Raw genomic sequence first — 21,359 nt, forward strand, 5'->3', positions numbered from 1 at the left:
AGGTTAGGGTAGGGACATAAGGGAAGATGAGGGTAGAGAGGTAAGGAGGGGCTGCAGATCGAGTGCATTTGTAGGTTAGTAGGAGAAGCTTGAACTGTATGCGGTATCTGATCGGAAGCCAGTGAAGTGACTTGAGGAGAGGGGTGACATGAGTATATCGGTCAAGGCGGAAGATAAGACGTGCGGCAGAGTTCTGGATGGACTGAAGGGGGGATAGGTGGCTAAGTGGGAGGCCGGTGAGGAGTAGGTTGCAGTAGTCAAGGCAAGAGGTAATGAGAGAGTGGATGAGAGTTCGGGTGGTGTGCTCAGAGAGGAAGGGGCGAATTTTGCTAATGTTGTAGAGGAAGAAGCGACAGGTCTTGGCTATCTGCTGGATATGCGCAGAGAAGGAGGAGTCGAAAATGACACCGAGGTTGCGGGCGGATGAGACAGGGATGATGAGGGTGTTATCAACTGAGATAGAGAGTGAAGGGAGAAGAGAAGTGGGTTTGGGTGGGAAAACAATAAGTTCAGTCTTGGCCATGTTCAGTTTCAGGTGGCGGTTGGACATCCAGGCAGCAATGTCGGATAAGCAGGCCGATACTTTGGCCTGGGTTTCCGCAGTGATGTCTGGTGTGGAGAGATACAGCTGGGTGTCGTCAGCATAAAGATGATAGTGGAAACCATGAGATCAGGGAGCCTAAGGAAGAGGTGTAGATTGAAAAAAGAAGGGGCCCAAGGGCAGATCACTGAGGAACTCCAACAGAGAACGGGATAGGGGAGGAGGACGAACCATGAGAGTGTACTCTGAAGGTACGATGGGAGAGATAAGAGGAGAACCAGGAGAGGACAGAGCCCTGGAATCCAAAGGAGGACAGTGTGTCAAGAAGTAGGTTGTGATTGACAGTGTCCAAAGCGGCGGATAGGTCGAGGAGGATGAGGATGGAGTAGGGACCTTTGGATTTGGCGAGGAACAGGTCATTGCAGACTTTAGATAGTGCCGTTTCTGTCGAGTGTAGGGGGCGAAAGCAGGATTGAAGCGGATCGAGGATGGCATGAGAGGAGAGAAAATCAATGCAGCAGCTGTGAACGGCGCGTTCAAGTATCTTGGAGAGGAAGGGTAGGAGGGAAATGGGGCGGTAGTTGGAAGGACAGGTAGGGTCAAGAGATGTTTTTTTGAGGAGTGGTGTGACCACAGCATGTTTGAAGATGTCAGGGACAGTTGCAGTGGAGAGAGAGAGGTTGAGGATATGACAGATGGTGGGGGTGATAGTAGGAGCGATGGTGCTAAGTAGGTTGGTGGGGATGGGGTCTGAGGAACAGCTAGTTAGCCCACGTTGAGCTTACCACTGCTCTGAAAAAGGGTCCCACTATGTATTAAAGACTTGGGAGAAAAACCAGGCTTTCACCTGCTTCCTGAAGTCGAGCTAGTCTTGAGTCGTACATAGCCCCTCTGGGAGTAAATTCCAGAGTGTGGGTGCTACTCCTGAGAAGGTTTGCAGGCGGTTTATCAAATCATACAATTTCTTTTGGTGAGGGGACAGATAGTGATGCTTCTTGAGAGGATCTTAAAGGTGTGTAAAGGGCTAACTTAAATACTCTGGCCCATTTTGTCTGAGGGTGTTAAAAATCAAACATAGTTAAGGCAGTCCCTAGAAGTTCTTTGGTGCTTGTGTGCAGGGGGAATAACCATAACATACGAAGAACAACATGATGTTTTTTTTTTTCAAAATGACCAAATCCTGTTTGCAGTCAACCATTTTGATGAATCTTCTGTCTATGTATTTGATATCAAGCGTTTTGTTGACAGTTATTGACAAATGTGACATGCTACTCAAGGAGATATAGTAAATGTGGCTTATCCACATAAAAATAAAAGGGGACCCCTCTATAAAAGCTTCCCATGGGACCAGTAACAGATTATAGCAGGCCTCTACTATCTAATATCAGAACTCTAGAAACTTACCTAATGTATGCTACAAGGTACAAATGCCTGCATCAAGAAATACATATCCCAGCTGCACTTAGTAAAACTGCTGTTATTGAGAGGTGTTCTTATGCATTTAGGGCTAGATTCTATATACGGCACCTGGAAATTCCGTGCAGACAAAAAAAATACACCTAGGCATATTCTCTAAAGTATGCCTAAATTTTACAGAATAGGCTTAAATTTCGGCACAGTATATAGAATACGCTGAGCGCATCTCCAAGTGACCAAACGTAGTTATGGCCATTTACATCACATTTCACTTGTCGTAAATCATGACACCTAAATTAGGCACAGAGCAGGTGTACTCTAAACAACGCGCATAGATTTTAGAAACGCCCAGCCCCGTCCATGACCTAGAATTTATGCGCACCATGTTATAGAATACGCTTAGCGAGTTGTGCATGTAAATCTTAATGCCAATTAGTGCTGATTGCTTAACATCCAATTGACAGCACTGATTAGATGGTTAACCAATTAAGTTACTTGCATTCTTATTGATCATGCTTCGATTTCTGCATAGAAATTAAGGCACAACATATAGAATCCGGCAGTTAATGGGGAAATAGTTTGGACTAGTTCTCTTCGTGCTGTTAAGGAGCATCAGGTGGGCATTCAGCAAACCAGGGGTGAACATTTTACTCTACAGAGTGGTGAAAAGACAACGGATCAACGGTTCCTGCAGATGTTGCACCAGTAAAAGGAATCTAAAAATTGGCTGCTATAATAAAACTTATAGGGCCCTTTTTACTAAAGTGTGGTATGTAGTTGTCAAATAAAGGGGGAAGTTATCAATGTGGGCTGCCATTAAGATGTGTTATTTTATTGCTAATCCCAGTTTTTAGTAGCTAGGTCTCATTGCATAAAATAGCATGTTAGTATAAAAATAACATGTCTTAACTCTAGGCCACGTTGATAACATCCCCACTTAAAGCTCTGTAACCACAAAACCTCTGTTTTTATCACTGGTAATGTCCACAGCATTTTCCCATACAGTTCATGCACAGGAAATGTAACTACCAGAAGCTAACTGCACTGTAGATAATGTTATGGTTAGCACATCTATTCAGGTGGCATTAACTGAACCATGTTGACAGTTAACATGCAGTAACTACCACTGAATTAAACTTAAGGTGCAATCCCTACCCATTCTCTAGTCATCACTAATGGACTTAGTAAACAGGATTCACAAAGTCTCTGACTTTGGTACACAAATTAATATATTTTAATCATTTCTGATCACTTACCCTTAAAAATTCTTGTGGCCCAGCGAGCCTGGAGTTCTGAAATAGGCATGATGGCACCAAGAGGCTGAATAAGACCAATGATAGCCACTGTTGACTTCTCCAGATCAGGAGGGAAAATGTATTTGTACAGGGATACATGGTTGTTATGGACTTTGACAGTGGACTCTTCCAAGAAAGGAAAAGCAAAGCTGTATCCTGTTGCAAAGACTACAACATCAATATTCTCCTCCACTGTTCCATCTTCAAAGATGGCGGCTGTTTCAGTAAACTTCTTGACATTTGGTTTTACCAATACTGTGCCAGAAAGGATGCGGTTTGGCAGGTCATCATTCACCATTGGGTGCTGACTAAATACCCTATACAGGTCACAAAGAAACAGTCAATAAGGATGAGTGCAATTTAACCCAATCCAATTTTGATAAGGGGATTTTGGGTGAATGTGATCAATTGCTTTCTAACCACATATTTATTGCACATGGAGGCGAATTTCAGAGAGCACCAAGAATAAACCTATTTATCCCGATTCTAGAAAGGGAAGTAGGCACCTACTTTTCTTTATAGAATACTAGTGTAAACAGGTAAATACTCATGGATGTTTCTTAAGTGAGCACTTATGCCAGCAAGAGATCTGGTGTAATGCTCATGCCTACACTGGAGAGAGATGTGCATAAATTATAGTATTCTATAATTTACATGCATGTGCCCCCACCCCTGCCCTACCCAAACTCTGCCCACCTGCAAAGTATGCACCATCAGATATAGGTGCATACTTACAAAATGTCCACTTGATATTCAGCACTATTAACCAGTCAGGAGCATCTCCTAGCCAGTTAAATAGCCCTTTGTCAGCTATCTGCGAATATTCAGCAGGAGATAGCTGGTTATCTCTCACTGAATATTTTCGGTCAGCACTTAGCAGATAAGCAGCAATATTGCGTGATATAGCCAGCTATCCGCAAATATTCAGCACATCACCGGCTAAATTTGGTGGCCAAATTGGGCCGCTGAAATAGCAGGCCTATCTTTGGCAGGTTTCAACTTTATTGGCCAGTTCTGAATACTGACTTGGCCAGTTAAGATGAAACTGGCCAAAAATAAACCGTATATTTAATGCCGGTCACCAGAAACGGCTCCGCATTGAATATCCAGGCTGGGCGCTGACCACGGGAATCAGCCTGGCTAACTCCCATGGTCTGAATACCGGCCTCTATGTGTGCAAATGTAAGTGGCTCATATATTTATTGGGATTTATTAACTACCTTTAAGAAGAGATTTGCTCAAAACAGCATACAGTAGGGACAGTTTAACATAGAGGGGCATAATCGAAAGGGACGCCCAAATTTTGTTGAGGACGTCCTCACAAAACGTCCCGGTGGAGGGGCGGGGAAACCCGTAATATCGAAACAAGATGGACGTCCATCTTTCGTTTCGATAATACAGTCGGGGATGCCCAAATCTGGAAATTTTGGTCGTCCTTAGAGATGGTCGTCCCTAGACTTGGCTGTTTCTGATTTTCGGCGATAATGGAAACCAAGAACGCCCATCTCAGCCAGCATGTGTGGTGCACTGGTCCCCCTGACATGCCAGGACACCAACCAGGCACCCTAGGGGGCATGGCAGTGGACTTCATAAATTGCTCCCAGTGTGGGGTGTGATACATGGTGGGGGTGGGGATGTGACACGCCTCAGGAGATGGCGGAGTAGCGACACACCCCGGATGGCAAGCAAGCTAGCTAGGTACACCACTGCTCCTAAGTGCCTTTTATAACATAAGCAGCCAGAATCAGCCCTAAAGGTGTACAAATTCACATGTATAAACTTGTATCTGTTCAAGAGATATAAATGTGTATATGCACTCTGGGGCCCTTTTCACTAAAGGGTTGCTGTGTGGCAACCCGGAACTACCGCGGGCCAAACTCAGCTGTCGAAGTACTTCCACCACAAGCATTTGCCATTTCTGGCGCTATGGAAACTTCTTCTGTAATTAGCATGGCGCTAACCCGGTACTAATCGGATAGTGCTGCCCGCTGCTCGGTTACCGCCAGGTTACCGAAGGAGCCCTTACCATCACCTCAATGGGTGGTGGTAAGTGCTCCCCCTCCCCCGCCGCATTGCCATGCGGTAAATAGAATTTTACCGCATGGCCATGTTGATTTTCGGCCTTTTTTTTTTTTATCTGTTGCAGTAAAAAGGACCCTGGCATGCGGCAAAAACAGCCAGAGACCTAGCCAAAAGACAATTTCTGGGAGGGCTCACACATTTCCTCTCCACCCCCACCCCCACCCCAATTTTATTGAGGACGTCCTCGCAAAACGTCCCGATGGAGGGGCGGGGAAGCCCGTAATATCAAAACAAGATGGACGTCCATCTTTTGTTTCGATAATTCAGTCGGGGATGCCCAAGTCTGGAAATTTTGGTGGTCCTTAGAGATGGTCGTGCCTAGACTTGGTTGTTTCTGATTTTCAGCGATAATGGAAACCAAGGACGCCCATCTCAGAAACGACCAAATGCAAGCCCTTTGGTCGTGGGAGGAGCCAGCATTTGTAGTGCACTGGACCCCCTGACATGCCAGGACACCAACTGGGCACCCTAGGGGGCATTGCAGTGAACTTCATAAATTGCTCCCTGTGTAGGGTGTGATACATGGTGGGGGTGGAGATGTGACACGCCTCGGGGGTGTGTGTGTGTGTGATGCACCTCGGGAGATAGCAGAGTAGCGACACACCCCGAATGGCAAGCAAGCTAGCTAGGTACACCACTGCTCCTAAGTGCCTTTTATAACATAAGCAGCCAGAATCAGCCCTAAAGGTGTACAAATTCACATGTAAAAACTTGTATCTGTCCAAGAGATATAAATGTGTATATGCACTCTGGGGCCCTTTTCACTAAAGAGTTGCTGTGTGGCAACCTGGAACTACTGCGGGCCAAACGCAGCTGTCAAAGTACTTCCACCACGAGCATTTGCCATTTCTGGCGCTATGGAAACTTCTTCCGTAATTAGCATGGCACTAACCCGGTGCTAATCGGATAGTGCCGCCCGCTGCTTGGTTACCGCCAGGTTACTGAAGGAGCCCTTACCGTCACCTCAATGGGTGGTGGTAAGTGCTCCCCCTCCCTCACCGCATGGCCATGTTGATTTTTGGCCCTTTTTTAATCTGTTGCAGTAAAAAGGACCCTGGCATGCGGCAAAAACAGTCAGAGTCCTAGGCAAAAGACAATTTCTGGGAGGGCTCACACATTTCCTCTCCACCCCCACCCATCAAATGTTAAAAATTAATACCTTAGTTGGTGGGGATCCCCAAGCCTCACCACCTGAAGACCTCTTTCGCTGGAACACTTGGGCCATTCTTAACATTGTGGTAGTCATTAGCCATGCTCCAAGACACTGCACATGCTCAGTTCTTGCACATGAACTGAGCGTAATGGGGGAGGGGGTGCTGCCAACTGCTACAGTGTTGAGATGGCTCGGGGGTTCCAGAAAAGGAGGTCTTCAGCTGGCAGGGCTTAGGGATCCTTGCCAGCTATACAGGTGATGTGCACCACTGTTGGGTGAGATTGAGCACAAAGTGGATGGGACCCTGCCCATCCGAGTCCACTCATGACTAGGCCACTGCTTTAAACAGAAAAAAAAAACTTTATAAATTTACCCCATCTTTGGATGTCTATGCGTGTATTTTTGTATCCATCTACAGTCATATGTTAATTTTCAGCAGCACCGTTTGTATGCATTTATCTATTTAAATCTACTAGCCTTTGAATGTAAGTATTAAGGTATTTTAACTTGATATATGTTTGTACTAAATTAAGTTACCCATAGATTTCTGTTTTTCCTTTACTGAAATATTATTTATTGACAATCAACATTAAGCGAAGTTGTAAGTAATGAGAATAAATTTGGCATTTCTGCATACTTAATTTACCTGTATAAATGCTGAATGCTCTGGGTTAATTTTCAAAGAAAGTTATATATCTACCAGTGGCCAGTAAGTGGGCAATTCTATAAGCCTGTGCTTCTGTTTAGGTGCCCTGATGCCACACAGCGAGAGCACTTCTATCCCAGAATTCATTAGATAATACTAGTAAAACTTGGCATCGGTGCGCCTTACATTTATGAGCCCATACCTACCCCAGCCATAGATCTGGCATAATTGTGGCCTCCTAAACGTGACAAGGGCAAGTTACATGTGTCAGTGGGAGCCCCGACCACATTCCAACCATGTGAGTTCCTCCTTCAATTAATGTGCTATGCCACTTACCTATGCCCTTTGTTTGTCAACTTGGTGGCATTTAATTGCGCAAGTGTACATTTACCCACAAACGTGCTCATATTCAGTACATTTACAAGTGTGAACAGCACAGAAATGCTGGCACCCAGTAATACACTTTCCCTTTAAATGTGCATCTTTCCTATTGGCTATTGGTTTCCTCCCGGGTGGAAAGTGGGTTTTATCTTTTCATGGTGAGAGCAAGGACCCTAGAAACAGGATGCCTTGGTGTGCAGGTGTGCAACAGGATGAAAACTTATCATGCAGATGCACAGAGAAAGAGTCGGGAGCATCTGAGGCCAGATGCACAGATCAATATCTACATATCCATGGTTCCATATAGGGCATGATTAATTTTTTCGAAGGTCCTAGGTCCCATGATAATATAAATACCTCTGAAAACTCTAATAAACAGGACCCCATGTGGTTTTGACTGCAGAGGAAAACTGACAAGAGGAGAGCACAGCAGGAAAGAAGAGTTGCTCGCCAACTACTTCTGCCAACTTCGGGGGCCAATGCACAGGAGTGGAAAGAATAGACAGATAGCTGCAGCCCTGGCCTACCATCACTTTTTCTTATGCCAGCAGTTGACTTTACCAGGACAAAAATCTGCCTTGGGAGCCACTGAATTAGCACATTTCAGAAGGCCTCTCCCAAACACTTGGACATTAGATAAGTGCCTATGCCTTAATCTTGCCCTGGTTCCATAGGTTTACTTATGTGGTAGAGCAGAACATTTAGCCAGATAAATACCAAATTAGATTGTTTGAAAATAGTCCACCCTTTAGTTGACTAAATGTTCCCTCAGGGTTTCAGATCTTACGTATTTTCAACAGAGTAAAAGGGAGATGTTTCTGAGAAAGGTCTTTGGCTGAGAATAGAAACTAGCATGCATTCATGTGCTTATGCTTTTACCCAAATTTCTTCTGCACAAAAAAAAAACAGGTGGTAAGTCTCAATTCAACTGCAGCCATGGGCATTTTTTAAAGGATTTTCCTACAGAAAAATTGTAAAAAATCTATGGGTGGGCTATTTTGAAAATTGCCCCTGAGTGAACAGACCCCTAAATGTACATTTTATATTGATTGTTTCCCTTTCTAACATGATAAAGATATGAATAATACCCATTACATTACCACCCAATTTCAGCTCAGGCCCGCCCGCCCGGCAGCCCGCCCACCCAAGCGCACACACACTGCAGCAGAAACGGTACCCGCTCTGGCTCATCTGATCGCTCCAGACTCGCGGCGGCGCCAGTAAAAGCATAAAGTAGCCAGGCTCTTCGACTCCGTCCGTCCTTCGCTTCCCTGCTCTCTCAGCGCGTCCCGTCTTCCTTTGATGTCATTTCCTTTCGGGTGGGCGGGACGCGCTGAGAGAGCAGGGAAGCGAAGGACGGACGGAGTCGAAGAGCCTGGCTACTTTATGCTTTTACTGGCCGCCCGCGCCAGTTCGCCGCTGCGACTAGAGAAGGAGGGAAGGAACTGGAAGCCGTTTAGAAAATCTTTTTCTACTCCCCCGCGCAGCCGTCGCCGTTCACTCAAATCACAGGAAGCAAACCTGTGAGCTGCTGCCTGCGTCCACATTGTCGTTCTTTATTGTTGGTGAGCAGAGGGAAGGATGGGATTGGGAGGGGTGGTGAGTACAGAGTATGGGGAATGGGGGACTAATGAAGTGGGTGAAAGATGGGGGGAGGAATTTAGGAGACTGGGTAAGGGAGAGACAGAGGGGGGACTAGGAGTGCTGGAAAGGGAATGAGAGGGAGATGGTCAAAGGGGAGAGAAGAGCCTCGATGGACATGGATGGGAGGACAGGGCCCAGGGAGAGAGGAGAAATTGCCGGACATGGAGGGGAGGACAGGGGAGAGAGGAGGGTTGCTGGACATGGGTGGATGGAGGAGAGGGCAGGGAGAGAATTGTTGGTCTGGGATGGACATGAAGGAAGGGAAGACAGGAAGAAGATGCACATGGATGGAGGGCAGAAAGAAGAAATTCTGGACATGGATGGAGGGGAGGGAAGACAGAGAAAGGAGATGCACATGGATGGAGCGGAAGGGAGAGAGAAGAAATGCTGACATGGATGGAGGGGAGGGAAGAGAGAGGAAGGAGATGATATGAGGGGAAAAGAAGAGAGGAGAAAAACTGCACATTGATGGAGAAAATAGGCAGAAGCTGGATCCACTGGACAGTCAAGTCTGCGGAGGACCAGAAATGAAGAAGAAAGAAGGAAAGGAAAGAAATAAATGGAAAGGAAGCCCTGGAAACGGAGTTGACATATAGCAGCAGAATCGGATACTGGGCCAGCATGATCAGAAAAACAAAGTCACCAGACAACAAAGGTAGAAAAAAATCATTTTATTTTCATTATAGTGTTTGGAATATGTCCACTTTGAGAATCAGGTGCTCAACATTAAAAGTTTATATTTATTTATGGCATTTTATCCCACATTAAACATGAATTAGATTGGCACCTGGGATCATTTAATTTTTTTTCCTGGAGAGAGTAATGCATTGCCTCCACCCCCAGGCTCTCTCCCCGGCTATAGCCAGCTCTGCAATTTTGAAGGGAGGTGGACCGGGGGGGGGGGGGGGGGGGGGGGCGCAGAGGTGGACCAGGGAGAGAGCCTGTTGTTAAACATTTACCAGCAAACCACTGTCTAGTGCCCACCCATCCAACCTGTTGGCTCACCCAAAAATTGACTTCTGGCTACGCCACTGCATTACATACCTGTGTTGTGGCTTTAGGCCATAGTTTGCATGGTCAAACCTTCGATTTAACTTCAGTTCTGCCAACCAGTTTACCAGAGATGATGGTAAGGTATATTTCATGACATTCAGAAAGCGAGTTGAACCCATCATGTCTATTGGATAGCCATAATCTGAAACCCGATTCAATATCCATGAACCACGCCTGGTGCTCAGAAAGACCTGTGTACAAAGTGACGAAATTGCTGTCCACATTGTGTTCTATGCAGTACAGGTTTATTTAAGGGACCTTGCTATCCTGACACCCTCAGATAGTCTGCAGCAGTACTCAGGGATCAAATTAAAATGCATTTCTAATAATGCCCTAGACATAAAAATAAGTAACTCTATAAGTGAGCTCCTTCTTTTAGATGCCTGATACTGAATGGTGACAGCCTATTCTACAATGGTATCGGGGCATAACTGTGGCAGAGGCAGGCGTTAATTGACAGTATTCTGTAAGTTGTGTGTAGGTGGCAGTTCCGCCAATGTCCCTCCCATGCTCCACCCCCTTTATTTTGTGCTATATAAACTCAACTGAAGGGTACAGAAGGGAAAGTTCAAATAACACAAGGTAAAAAAATATGCCAGGATGCTCTTTAAAAAGATGGAGAAAAGACCTCAGGGTTTCCTTTCATTTACCATGCAGGAATAGCTAGCACGGCTTTGTAAAAGAAGCCCTCCATGGGTCCTCCATATAACATACAGAGGACCCAAGCCTCTAAAAAAAAAAGTCACTTTCATCAGTCAGTAAACTCCATACAATATACAAAACAAAGGATTATTGACAAATTTTTTCTAAAAAATGCAGTGACGATTAAAATCCGGAGCCCTTGTCGTCAGTTGCTCATCTGGTAAACACTTCTAGCTACTCAGTTCCTGCACACCTCCATAGAACTTTTCATGCTTAAGTACAAAATGTGAAAACAAATGATTTTGTTATTTTGACTTGTTCACCAGTTTTAATTGTCACTGTATTTATTAGAAAACTTTTTTCAATATTCCTTTTTTTTTTTATATGGTATAGAGTTTTTCTGACCAATGAAGGTGATTTTTTTTTTCAGAGGCTTAGGTTATAGGTTACCTAGGTTTTTCTCCATCTTTATAGGAGGGTCTTGGCCTATAAAAAAATATTCTCACAGATTAGGTTGATTTACTCTGTATTATTTTTGTGCTATACTCACAAATGAAGCACCAAAATACTTTCATAGAGGACCTCAAATATCCGCAAGAATTAGCAACCTCCAATATTTAACAATTAGAACTATAGACTTCAGCAGTGACCCTTACTGGATCATAACTTTTTTACCAGCAAGGCTTACACACCCACCTCCTCATCATTCACATAGTATGAATTTTTTAACACTTGACACTTTTTTGCCTTATTTTAAACTCTAATCTCAAATAATATTGTAATTTTTTTTAATTAAAATGCCAATCAATACTCATCTTAAAGATACATTCCCAGTCAGTTGGGGGTTTAACTCTTTAAAGAATGTATCTATAAGATAACTATTGATTGGCGTTCTAATTTTTTTTTATTTTAAAAAACTAAAATATTGTTTGGGAATAGAGTTTAAAATAATGCAATAAAAAGTGTCAAAAAATTCATACTATGTGACCGATGAACAGGTGGGTATGTAAGTCTTCCTGGTAAAAATGTTATAAACTGCTCTACCTACTTTTTACTATAAATGTTAGTACCAGCTGTCTAGTTCTACTCCAGTTAAGGTGGATTCCATCTATTTAGAACAGGCTCCTCCTTCCCCAGAATGGAACAGCGAGCGTTTCTGACAATGTTACCCTGGAGTTTCTGGATTTCAATCTTCTATCTAAGATCCTATGTCATTGGTACCCACAAGTACCAAGACAGCCAGCTCCCCCCCAGAACTGTCTAAAAACATATCTAGGTGATGTATGAGGTCTGCCATTTCGCACCAAGCAGGCAAGTGACCAAGCAATCCTCATACCCACTGGCCTCCCAGTTATCTACATGCATAATGATCAAATCTCCAACTAAAATGGCCATTCTAACCCTTCTCTCCTGGGCAGAAGCTCCTGGAGAGACATCCTCGGTGTGAGAGGATACTGTATTCCCTGGAGGGCAGGTTCTGGCTACCGACTCACTTCCAGGCCTATCAAGGTCTTGTAAGATGACCTCTCACCTCCAAGACAGCAAAATGGCTGCCTGAATGGATGTGAGGCCTCCCTACTGTATCCCTGTAGGTCTCCTCTTTATATCTGTCTCAGCTTCTTAACAGCCTCTAGCCTCAAGAGATTGGATTTGTTTCTGAGAGCAAGGAGCTCTTTGCACTGAGTGCACACATATGATCTCTCATCAAATGGGAGATAATCATACATGTGGCACTCAGTGCAAAAGACTGTGTAGCTCCAATCTCACTACTGGACTGCTTGTCTGTATCTTAATATTGATGATTTGTTTAGTTATTTTAGATTGCTAGGTGAATAGGGATGCCTAAACTAACATAAGGGCCCTTAAAACTATTTGATATATTTTAAGTTTTATTTGCATTTTCTTCTTACTGAACTTCAAATAATTACTGTTTAGGATGAATCACATGCTAAGAAAAATACCCAATAATGAAAATTTTCCCTTATTCTCTTAATTGGGATAATTGACTATAACTGAATAGATGTGCCTGGGGTAGATGGAAAAGAAAACTAAACTATAAACTGCTAAGCTGTTTAATATGTACAGTTTAATGCTGAAGAGCTGTAACAATTAACTTTAAACTATAACAAAAGTATTTAGATCTGCTAAGCTATCTAATACCTACTTTTTAATGCTCTAAGGGGCCTTTTATCAAGTGGTGGTAAAAGGGGGCCTGCGTTGGAACGTGTGATCGCCATGCGCCAAACCCACCTTTTTACCACAGTGGGTACAAGGGCATTTTCCAAGTTGGGGCAGTAAATGGCCATGTGCTACTTAAACAGTTTGAGCGCTGCCATTTACTGCTGGAGCCCTTAATGTTTACTCTCTGTCCACCTGTGCTAGAAAATATAAACTATTTTCTAGCTCTGGAAACAGCACATGGCAAAATCGGAGCTAACGCTGGGCTCCTGGGTGAGCCCGGCAGTAGGGCCGATTTGCTGTGTGCTACTCCAGTGGTAGCCCCACTGTCTGTTGATAAAAGGACCCCTAAGGCTATAAAAACTAATGCAAAAGAATTTAACCTATTCTTTAACCTAAGGCAAAAGAATTTTAAACTATTTAAACAAACTAATAAATATTTGGGGTTTTTAAAAATGAAATTCAAAAAAAGGTTTATTAATAAAACATGCTATACATACAACCAGCAAGATAGAATCCTCTGAGCGTTATTTTTGGAGGAAAAAAGACTTCAGAAACTCTGAATTCACTTTAACAAGCTTGTGAATCACAGACTGTCATAGATCTCCCTCAGTACTTTTTGTTGGAGACTATGATACAGGTTCCTCATTAGTCTAAAAAAACCTCCAAAGTGACCTTATTGAGCTGTATTATTCTAATACTCTATCATGTCAAAATATTACAAGGTAGAATACACCTATCTGAGCTGTGGCGTTATCCGGAGGGACTGCTTGACAGAAAGCTTCTGTTTCCCTCCAAAAATGCTTCATCGAGAGCTGAGCCCTTATTCGCCCATAAAGCCCTTGGTGTTGCTGAAAATTGTGTACAGCCACACCAAGGGCTTTATGGGCGAATGAGGGCTCAGCTCCCGATGAAGCATTTTTTGGGGGAAACAGAAGCTTTCTGTCGAGCAGTCCCTCCGGATAACGCCACAGCTCAGATAGGTGTATTCTACCTTGTAATATTTTGACATGATAGAGTATTAAAATAATACAGCTCAATAAGGTCACTTTGGAGGTTTTTTTAGACTAATGAGGAACCTGTATCATAGTCTCCAACAAAAAGTACTGAGGGAGATCTATGACAGTCTGTGATTCACAAGCTTGTTAAAGTGAATACAGAGTTTCTGAAGTCTTTTTTTCCTCCAAAAATAACACTCAGAGGATTCTATCTTGCTGGTTGTATGTATAGCAGTGTTACTCAAGAGCAAGACTCAGCGGTTAGTTTAAATTAATAAAACATGCAAATTCTCTTTCATCCCAAGCTATAAGTTACCAAATATCTCAGCAAAGTATAGTTCATTTACCCTAAGCGACAGCCTCTTCTCTCAGAGCTCCCTAAAAGTCTATATATATTACCTCATTTTGTGTAAAAGTTAGATATCAGGTTTTACATGCAGAATATGTGTTTACATAGTCCTTTGAGAGCCAAACCTGCTGTGCAGTACGACTGAGTTCCACAGAAATGTCCCCGCCAGAATTCCCAATTCCAATCACAATGATTCTCTTTCCACGGAATTCTTCTGGGTCCTTGTAATCTCGACTGTGAAAGTACTGACCTTTGAAAGTCTCTATACCTTTGGACACAACAGAATTAGACATCAGGACCAGGCAAATAAACCATTCATACTTGCCTTCTGACAGTATTGAATTGCTAAATTCTTTGCTTGTCATTTTTCTGGAATATGTAAAAGCAGATAAAGTGGAAATCTGTACTGGGTATCAGATTTCCATATTAAACATAAATTGCTGTACAGGGCAATATTCAGTGCACTTGCCTGTAATAAAGCGGCAATTTTATAAGTATTTTTGCTGATTTTATAAAGGTCGCCAAAAGTTGAGCGTGCAAATTTAAGCATGGTTCGAATTTGTGTGCACAATTTAACAAGCCAATTAGTGCCAATAACTGGCTTTTTAACAAGTAATTACTGGCACTAATTTGCTTTAATTGGGTGTCACGTGCATAAAGTTAGGTGCAGGATCTGTACCTAAAATTTACGCATGGCCCAAAAATGGGGGTGCAGACAGGGGATGGCATGGGCGTTTTGGGGTGGTTTTCGGTTACACACACAATTACAGAATAAAGGTGCTTCGTGCATCAATTTAGGCGCAGGCATTTGCACCACATTTCATTAGCGCAAATGGTGGGCATTAAATTTATGCATGACCATAACACTTACGTGTTATTCTATAAACCGTGCTGAACTTTGGTTCAGTTTGAAAATACCGCTTAAGCGGGGGGGGGGGGGGGGGGTTGACACTGATTTTTTTAGGTGCCATTTACTGAATCTACCCCCGAGTGTGTAGAACAGCATTTTGGGAGAAATTCTATAATGACCAACCAGATTTGGGTGTCAAGTATGCAAATAAATACTGGAACATTTATGTGAACACATTTGTGCATAAATGAGAAGTTACTGGCTAAATGCAACACGTATGCACCAATGTTCAATAACATGTACATTGTAGGTGGGCATTCGCATGAGCAGAGTGGGGCAGGGCACACTTGGTACAGAGGTAAGGGATTCCTGTAGATTGATTTGTAGATCACATTTTTGCAACTGTGATAGTGGAGGGTTAGATTATCTCTTCAACCAGGGAGAAGAGCATTGCAAAGGGGAGACCAATTAAAGGTTGCACATAATCAGGGGTTAAGCCATATAGAGTTTTGAGAACAAATGTACATAGTTTGAATGTTATTCTGGCTTTGACTGGGAATCAGTATAACTTTATAAGCAAAGGGGTTGCACATTTGTACTATGTTTATTTTCTATGAACTAATGATGAAAACTTTGGTGAAGTTAATATGACCCAAATCTTGTTTTGTTAAATTTTACATTACCAGATTTGAGGCCCAATTCACATTTAGGGCCTCTTTTACCAAACCAAGCTAGTGATTTCTGGCGCCCACCAATACCAACAAAGCCTATTCACTTTGAATGGACTTCATTGGCATTGCCATGCAGGAATCGCTAGTGTGGCTTGGTAAAAGAGACCCTTCATTTTTAGTTTTTGAAATTATTTTAAAAATTATTTTGTGCTTACGCCTTTATAGTACAGAAACAATACACAAAACGTACTATAAGTGCCTTCTCTGCCTAGGTACCCTGTTACAATATTACACTTCACATGCCAAATGATATTTAATGCAGAAAGGTGCAAAGCGATATACACAAAACACAATAATCCTCACTATAAATATGCAATAATTAATTCATCCCCCAGAACAAGAAATTTGCAGTCATTATGCACAATGCATTGAAATCCTCAGCTCAGTGTACTGCAGTGGCCAAAAAAATCAAATGTTATAAATTAGAAACGAATGAAGAGTAAAACAGAGAATATCATAATAACTCTAGATAGACTTAACAGCGCAGTGACACCTTGTGTGTTCTGTGCAGTTCTGGTCACCCTATCTCAACAAAAGATACAGCAGAACTAGAAAAAGTTTTGAGAAGGGCATCAAGAATTATAAAGGGGATGGAACGGCTCACTTATGAAGAAAGGTTGGGGATCTTTAATAGCCCCTTTCCCTATGTGTCCTTCTGTCTGTCCTACCCTTATCCTTATTGGCCCTGTCTGTCTGTCCTGATTTAGATTGTAAGCTCTTTTGAGCAGGGACTGTCTTTTCTTTCTTTATGTTCAATTGTGAAGCGCTGCGTATGACTGGTAGCGCTATAGAAATGATTTATAGTAGTAGTAATAGTAGTAGTAGTAATCTTCAACTTGGAAAGGAGATGACTAAGAGGGAATATGATAGAGGATTATAAAATCTTAAATGGGATGGGACAGGTAAAGAGGAAATGGTTATTTACACCTTCAAATAGTACTAGACCAAGAGAATAGTCCATGAAACTAACAGATGAAACCCCTCTACAAAGGGGTTTTCAATAGGACATGGTTTGTGTGTTAACAGGCTGGCACTTGATTTATAAGACCCTTCGGTGGAGCAGTTTTAATACGACGTTTGTGTGCTGGGGACAGCCTACCAGTTGAAAAGGATCTTTCTTTTTCTCCCTAGCAACCAAATTCTGATCTTTGTGTGTGCTACAGGAGAACGGATCATAGCTATTTGCAAATTATTGAACTTACAATGAAAAATAATGATTATTTGTATATGTAAAATGGTTAAAATGGCTGAAAAGAAAAAAACTAGAGCATGTTTGAAGGAGAGGCACTTATTGTGCAAAGAAAACAGAGGTGTCTTTGGTAATAAGGCAAATACCTCACCCTGATACCTAGAGAGAGCAAGTGAAGTGACCCTAGAGGAGCTGTGTGAGTTTCAGGGCTGATGGATGGAGCAATGGATGTTGGAGATGGGAAAAGGGAGTGGAGATTGGATTGGATTGGATAGAGGGTTTTGCTGAAAGGCTGCAATTGCAGGGTTTAGTCTAAAGAGGGCTGGGATTCTAAATGAGCTAAAATAGAGGGAAAACTTTGTTTCTCTCTCTCTCTTTATCTGTACTGTTGGGGGGAGAGGGAGTCTTCAGTGCTGGAACAACTGCAGCTGCAGGACTTGGCCAGAGAGGGCTGAGGTTCCAAAAGAGTGAATACAGACTTATTTCTCTGTTCTATGAAGTCTGTGAAATCTGTCGAGGTAGTGCAGGTCACAGATAATGGAGGAATAGAAAATTCTAAGATTTAACCCGACAGAAGTGTATGTTAGAATTGTTCTGGGGAGAAGGAAGGGAAATCTCACCAACTAAAATCCTTCTACCTCAGGTGGAGGCACCAGGTGCAATATATACAAAGGATGGATGAAGCTGGCCTGGGGGGGGGGGGGGGGGGGGGGGGGGGGCGGGGAGAGCTCCTGCCAAAATAAGTTCACAAAGAAGCATCACAAAAGGTAGCACATTTAAAGCAAATTAAAGGCAACATTTTTCACTCAATGTTTGTGGCAAGAAAATGCAGGTTTAATGGACCTTGGCAGACCCAGCATGGCTTGTTCTATGCTCTTAATGGGATACCTACTCTACAAATTAGTTTTTGCAACTTATTTCAATGTATGACTGTAGCAGGGTAGCTTTTGACTATTTAGATAATAAATAGAAATAAAACAAAACACAAAATGATACTTTTAGAAATAAGCACCCTAGACACATAAATAGCCAATTTCTTAAACAGATATCTAGTCCCTGCCCCATAAAACACCCAGAAAACCAACTCAAAAGTTTACACTTTATTCTACAATCAGTAACCAATGAAAGTGATTAAGCAGAGGTTGGACAGAACACGGAGGTAGCATGAAAACCAGCCAAGGTGCTGCATTCTGTACTACCTGTAAATGATGCAGCACTCTCCTTGACAAAACTAAATATAAGACATTACAATTATCTAATATCAGAAGAACCGATACCTGGACCACAACTTGAAATGTGTCAAATCAAAGGATATCCTTGGTTATCAAAAGGAATGAACATATCACCATCACACACAATAAAATCTGCTTCCTTCATTTTTTGGCAGATACATTTTATTTACCTTGCCTCTGTTTTGTTGACCACATATATATTTATTGGGATTTATTAACTGCCTTTATGAAGAGATTCACTCACAGTGGTGTACAGCAGTACAATTTAACATAAAACTTACAATTTTGTTAACAACATAACAACAGTAAAAATGGCCAAATATAAACATAAAATACAATAAATGAGGTAAACTTGATATACATAGTATTGTCACAAAAGCTTGCCTGCATACCTGGAAAAGAGGCCAGTGGTAAGTAAGCGTCTGTATGATGACCAGTACAAACCAAAATAGCATCAAAAATGGCTGATTCCTGCTTCCCATCTGTCTCTGTGATCACATCCCATTGACCAGTGAGGGAGAAATCTGGGCGTTTTCTTATAGAATGAACAAGGGTCTAAATGAAACGAAAAAAAAACAACAAATATTATGTGGCAGATATACAAAAGACTTATTCAGTTATTTTAAGCAGATACATCTTGAAAGGAAAAATTTGCTAATCTTTCCTGGAGTCCAAACAGACCAGTCCAGATTGCATGGATTATGCCCTTCAACCAAATATAAAGATAAGAGACCAAATAGCTGTGAGCTCTTTCCCATAAAAGGCACTGTGCAGCACCAGTTCACCAGTATTCCTATAACACAACAAAGATGACCCCCCCAAAAAACCCCTCTCCAAATACAACTCCATGGAAGGAGAGAATCCATACCTGGAAAAACAGACACTTGAGCAACTAGGAGGCCCTTCCCATTGCCTCACCACATCTCAAATTGACTAGAAAGTTACTAATGTAACTAATAATCCAGGTAACAGAAAATAGTAAATAGGTAATAGGGGGAGGTTCTGGATAGGTCTGGTGCACTCAGGGAAAGAAAATTAACAAGTAAGACCAAATGTTTCCTTCCTTTTTGTCACCTGATCAGTCTAGTACGCAAACCAATCCTTACACTGAGTGGGATGATGCAATCCCTGCAGCTAGGACTTCAGCCCCAAAAGCTGCATCCTCCCTGGCATGAACATCCAATCTATATTGCTTGGATTCTACCAAAGATGTGGCCATACTTCTGGTCAAATGTGCTTTAAGGCCCTTAGGAGATCCTTGACTTTTGAAAACATAAGCCAATATGATCACCTCTTTCAGCCAACGTGTAATAGTCACTTTTGTAGCAGCTTCACTTTTCTTGGCTCTGTTAAACAACACAAATATGGAGTCTGTTTGTGAGTTCCAAGTACTGCAACAGCACTCTACAATCATCTCCTCTGTCTTCACAACTAAAGCACAGTAATGCCACCACTTGATTCACATGAAAAGGTGACACTATTTTTGGGAGGACGAAATTATCTTAACCAAAACCTCTGCTTCTGTAAAACGCAAAAAAGGTTCCTGGCAGAACAATACTTGCAGTTCTAAAAATTGCCTTGCTACCATAAATACCACCTTCAAGGAAAAATCTTTCAAGGATGTATTCTTTAGTGGTTCAAAAAGCGCCTCTGTCAAAGCCTGAAGGACCAAACTGAGACTCCATGTTGGGACCATCAAGCACATCACAGGATGCAAATACGCCATGCATTTATGAAAACGCACAATATAAAGGTGTGATCCTAATGATGTCCCTTCCAAGCAACTGTGGTAACAGGCCGAGGCTGCCACCTGAACTTTCAAAGAGTCCAAGGCTAAGCCCTTATTCAGGCTGTCTTGCAGAAGCAACAAAATCTAGGCCTGAAATGGGGAAAAAAATCTCTCTCTCTACACCATGCTTTGAAGACCATCCAAATCTTAGCATAGGTTAATGAGCTAGAGCATTTCTGTGCCTGCAAGAAAATTGTACTCACCCTGTTCATGTAACGTCTAGACCTAGACACACTTTTTCAAGGGCCAAGCCGTAAGGCAAAAGTGAGATGGATGAGCACTGACCCTGTATGATGTCTCTTCTCCTGAGGAAGCCTCAGACTCTTCCCAACCTGTAGCAAAACCTGATCTGTACAGCATGCCAACCCCAAGTTACATACCACCATCTGTGAAATCTAGCTCAGTAGTTGTCATGGAGGAAACAGATATAACACTGCTGACTGTGCATCCAACTTTCCTGTTCTACACTCCTTCCAATAATTGAAAAACTGGGGAACCTTGGTATTCTGACTGAATGCCATCAAATCCATCACTGGAGTTCCCCACTGGTTTTGGATCATGGCAAACGCCTTGTCTGGCTCCCATTCTTCTGGGCCGAGAACATGCCTGCTCAAGAAATCCACTTAAAAATTCTGGGATCCTGCAATATGTATCACTGAAAATATTTGATGATGGTTCTCAGCCCAATGAAGCAACATAGAAGCCTCTCTTGCTATACTGCTAGACATTTTGTTCATCCCTGCCGATTGAGATAAGCCTCTGCTGTCACATTTTAATAGAATTATATGACCACCTTGCCCTGAACCAGTCTGAAAGGTATAGCTTTTTGAATGACCTGAATTTCCAAGTAGTAAATCAACCAGGATGCCTTGCTTGCTGTCCACTATCCTTGAGCCAACTACCTACAAAAATGAGTTTCCCAGCCAAGAAGACTCACATTTGTTGTCACCACCAACCAATAAGGAGCTTCCAAGTCCATGCCCTTCACTATATTTCTTGACTAAAGACACCTTTTCATTTGGCCCTTTCACAGTCCACATAAGGTACTTCTTGCAAGACTGGAACGGAGCTGACCAATGAGTGAGGAGTGATGACCACAGCGGGCACATATGGGCATGACTCCATGTAACCAGATCAAGGGCACTGTCTTGGAATCCAGCACTGGCATATAATCCCAGGCATGATATGCC

The 21,359-nt window shown here is 42.6% G+C and overlaps 1 protein-coding gene across 4 annotated transcripts in view; it reads right to left on the reverse strand.

The window, feature by feature from the left end:
• Positions 1–21,359, reverse strand: part of LOC115471913 (dimethylaniline monooxygenase [N-oxide-forming] 5-like) — a 77,509-nt gene that overhangs the window by 11,102 nt on the left and 45,048 nt on the right. For all 4 annotated transcript variants that reach the window (XM_030205848.1, XM_030205852.1, XM_030205851.1 and 1 more), the window contains exons 4-7: positions 18,773–18,935; positions 14,504–14,646; positions 10,203–10,402; positions 3,214–3,569 (exon numbers count right to left, since the gene is read on the reverse strand). In XM_030205848.1, the coding sequence (XP_030061708.1) occupies positions 3,214–3,569; positions 10,203–10,402; positions 14,504–14,646; positions 18,773–18,935 (862 nt within the window). The remainder of the gene's footprint in view (positions 1–3,213; positions 3,570–10,202; positions 10,403–14,503; positions 14,647–18,772; positions 18,936–21,359) is intronic.

The sequence above is a fragment of the Microcaecilia unicolor genome, chromosome 6 (genome assembly GCF_901765095.1).
Source record: "Microcaecilia unicolor chromosome 6, aMicUni1.1, whole genome shotgun sequence".
Taxonomy (NCBI): domain Eukaryota; kingdom Metazoa; phylum Chordata; class Amphibia; order Gymnophiona; family Siphonopidae; genus Microcaecilia; species Microcaecilia unicolor.